The sequence below is a fragment of the Tupaia chinensis genome, unplaced genomic scaffold (genome assembly GCF_000334495.1).
Source record: "Tupaia chinensis unplaced genomic scaffold, TupChi_1.0 Scaffold148822_2, whole genome shotgun sequence".
In the NCBI taxonomy this organism is placed as follows: Eukaryota; Metazoa; Chordata; class Mammalia; order Scandentia; family Tupaiidae; genus Tupaia; species Tupaia belangeri.
Window position 1 is genome coordinate 1,347,274 of NW_006208670.1, and position 2,453 is coordinate 1,349,726.

At 48.6% G+C, this 2,453-nt stretch overlaps 1 protein-coding gene across 4 annotated transcripts in view; it reads right to left on the reverse strand.

The window, feature by feature from the left end:
- Positions 1-2,453, reverse strand: part of TBC1D5 (TBC1 domain family member 5) — a 480,733-nt gene that overhangs the window by 15,581 nt on the left and 462,699 nt on the right. For all 4 annotated transcript variants that reach the window (XM_027769181.1, XM_027769183.1, XM_027769182.1 and 1 more), the window contains one exon: positions 220-319. In XM_027769181.1, the coding sequence (XP_027624982.1) occupies positions 220-319 (100 nt within the window). The remainder of the gene's footprint in view (positions 1-219; positions 320-2,453) is intronic.

The window sequence follows — 2,453 nt, forward strand, 5'->3', positions numbered from 1 at the left end:
TTCCCTTTCTCTCTGTCTTTCTCTGATAATAATAATAAATAGGATTGAATAAAATAATTCTTAAAGAAAAAAAAAAGAGTGCTGCTACTACAGGGCTGGCATAAGGATGGAACGGGATCGTTCGTGTGGAGAGCTTAACCCGGGATGGGACAGGTGGCATGCTGGTGGCTCATACTGTCTGGACCGTCACTGTCCCCAGGGCCAGCGCAGGTCACCCACCGAGATGTGTGTCCATCACCCTTGCACAGTACTTGCACATGGCATCCAGGTCATTCAGCTGTCCTTGCAGGAAAGAAATCTGAGCTTCTAACTCTTCTTCCTAAAATGAAGGTGATAAAGACACGGAAATTAAAAACACTCAAACAGCATAGCCCAGAGTTCTCTAAATGATATGGAGTATTTTGAAGAGGTGCAATCCCTTTTTAAACCTAGACAAAACAAAAGAAAAGAATAGTAAGATGAAGAATTTTACAAATCTTAATTGAGGAGCTGGCAGGCGGCGTGGTGGGTGAGGGTGCTGGACTCCACGGGGCCAACCATGGTTCGAATCCCTGACCTGGAGGCATGCTTTTTCCCTTTCCCTTTCTCTCTCTGTCTCTCTCTGCTCAAATTTAAACAAAACAAAACAAATGGAATTAAATATTTTTAAAAATCGTGACTGACTTCTATCTTTGTACCTTGTGTAAATGCTTACACATACACCTTTATATCTTGAAACAGTACATAAGATACCGTTAATAAACACTGAGCAACACAAATGAAGACAATAAACTGGATTTTAGTGGACCACACGTCCTGGTCGGCTGGTACCAAAAAATTCCATTTTTTTCTTACGCACAGTTGGGCAACCAAAGATTTGCACTTCTGTAAGACAGATCTCATCGTTTTCTAGATGAGGATCATGTCCTAACACGTGAGATTGCCTAAAGCATTTGGGAAGGTTTTGCCCCAGCAGCCCACTGGTAGGTGCTCTTACAGTTCCTGTCTCCAACGACACGAGGGCGTTTTGTTTGTTTGTTTTTAGGAAAAAGTGCTCTGGGTTGAGTGATTATCTAACCATCACAAAAGTCTTCACTTTTTAGCTTAAAGTAATACATGCAGATGCTCTCCCAAGGACATTTGGGAGATGACGGGCACTTTTCTGGAAGAAGAATCCCCCTCATGTAGAACACGCTGAGCGAAGTTAGCTGGACACAAAGAAAGGCTATTGTGAGAGCCGGAATAGGCTGGAAACTTGATTTTCCATTCTTAGATGGAATTCTCCGTGCCATTCAAAACAAGGGAAGAGGGGCCAGCCGGTGGCGTGGTGGTTAAGGCAGCCGCACTCCCACACGGCCGACCACAGTTCAAGCCCTGGACACATGTGCGTGACTGCCCAAAATCCCAGGAGAAGATTAGAGAGAGGGGATTGTGGCTGCCCTCTCTGGGGTGGGGGCGTGATGCTCACTGTCCTTTTTTCTGTCTCTCTGGCAAGTACACACACACACACACACACACACAAAAGGAAACTCCTTTTTCTCAGTGGATGGATACAATCTGACTTGTATGTGGAAACTCATGGCTGAAGGGTTACCTGCAGGCGTACTTCATTTTCACGGTACACGTGTGGCCCTGGGAAGGCCTGTCCTAGGTGCTGGCTGGAGAGCTGGCCCGAGCGGTGTGCATGGAAGGACAGCAGCTCTAAGGACAGATTACTGGGGGGCCAGGGGGGGCGGCAGCATGGCACAGCAGTGATGTCACTGGACTCCCATGTGGCCGACTGTGGTTCGAGTCCCAGGCCTGGTGGCTAGACTCACACCAGGTGCATGTGCGTGTATGCCCAAGATCCCGGAAGGAGAATGGATTGTGGTGTGGCCATTCCCCCTGTGATTTCTCACTTTCCCTCACTGTCTCTGTCTCTCCACGGCATGTACAGGAATGCTGAGGCAAAAACCTCTTAAAAACACCAACCCGAATTACTGTGAAACGCTCACTACAGGATTACACAGATACCAGTCACGTTCTTCCCTGACCCCCAGAGTACAGCAGCCTCCCCACCAGGTCTCAGGTAACAGTAAATGCCACAGAAAATGTCCTGCCAGGGGGCGATTACAGGGGACTCGCCTACCTCTTTTTAAAAACTTTTTAATTTAAAAAATTTTTTTGCCAAATGGCTTGTGTGCTTGCCAGAGAGACAAAGAGTGAGAAAATGACTCCCCGGGGGAGTGGCCAGGCTGCAATCCCTTTTCTTCCATTCTCCTCTCGGGACTTGGGGCACACATGCACTTTCAAGTCATTGGGTCCGGGACTTAAACTGCGCTCGGCCACGTGGGAGTCCAACCGTCGTTATAACCCCCACGCCACCTGCTGGCCCCTAGAAGACATTGGAGGTGGTAAGGCGCAGCCGCTGGAGGGAAGCACTGGGCTCAGAGACGGCTTCCTAAATCTCCCCGCCGTGAGGGCGGGCGAGGGCA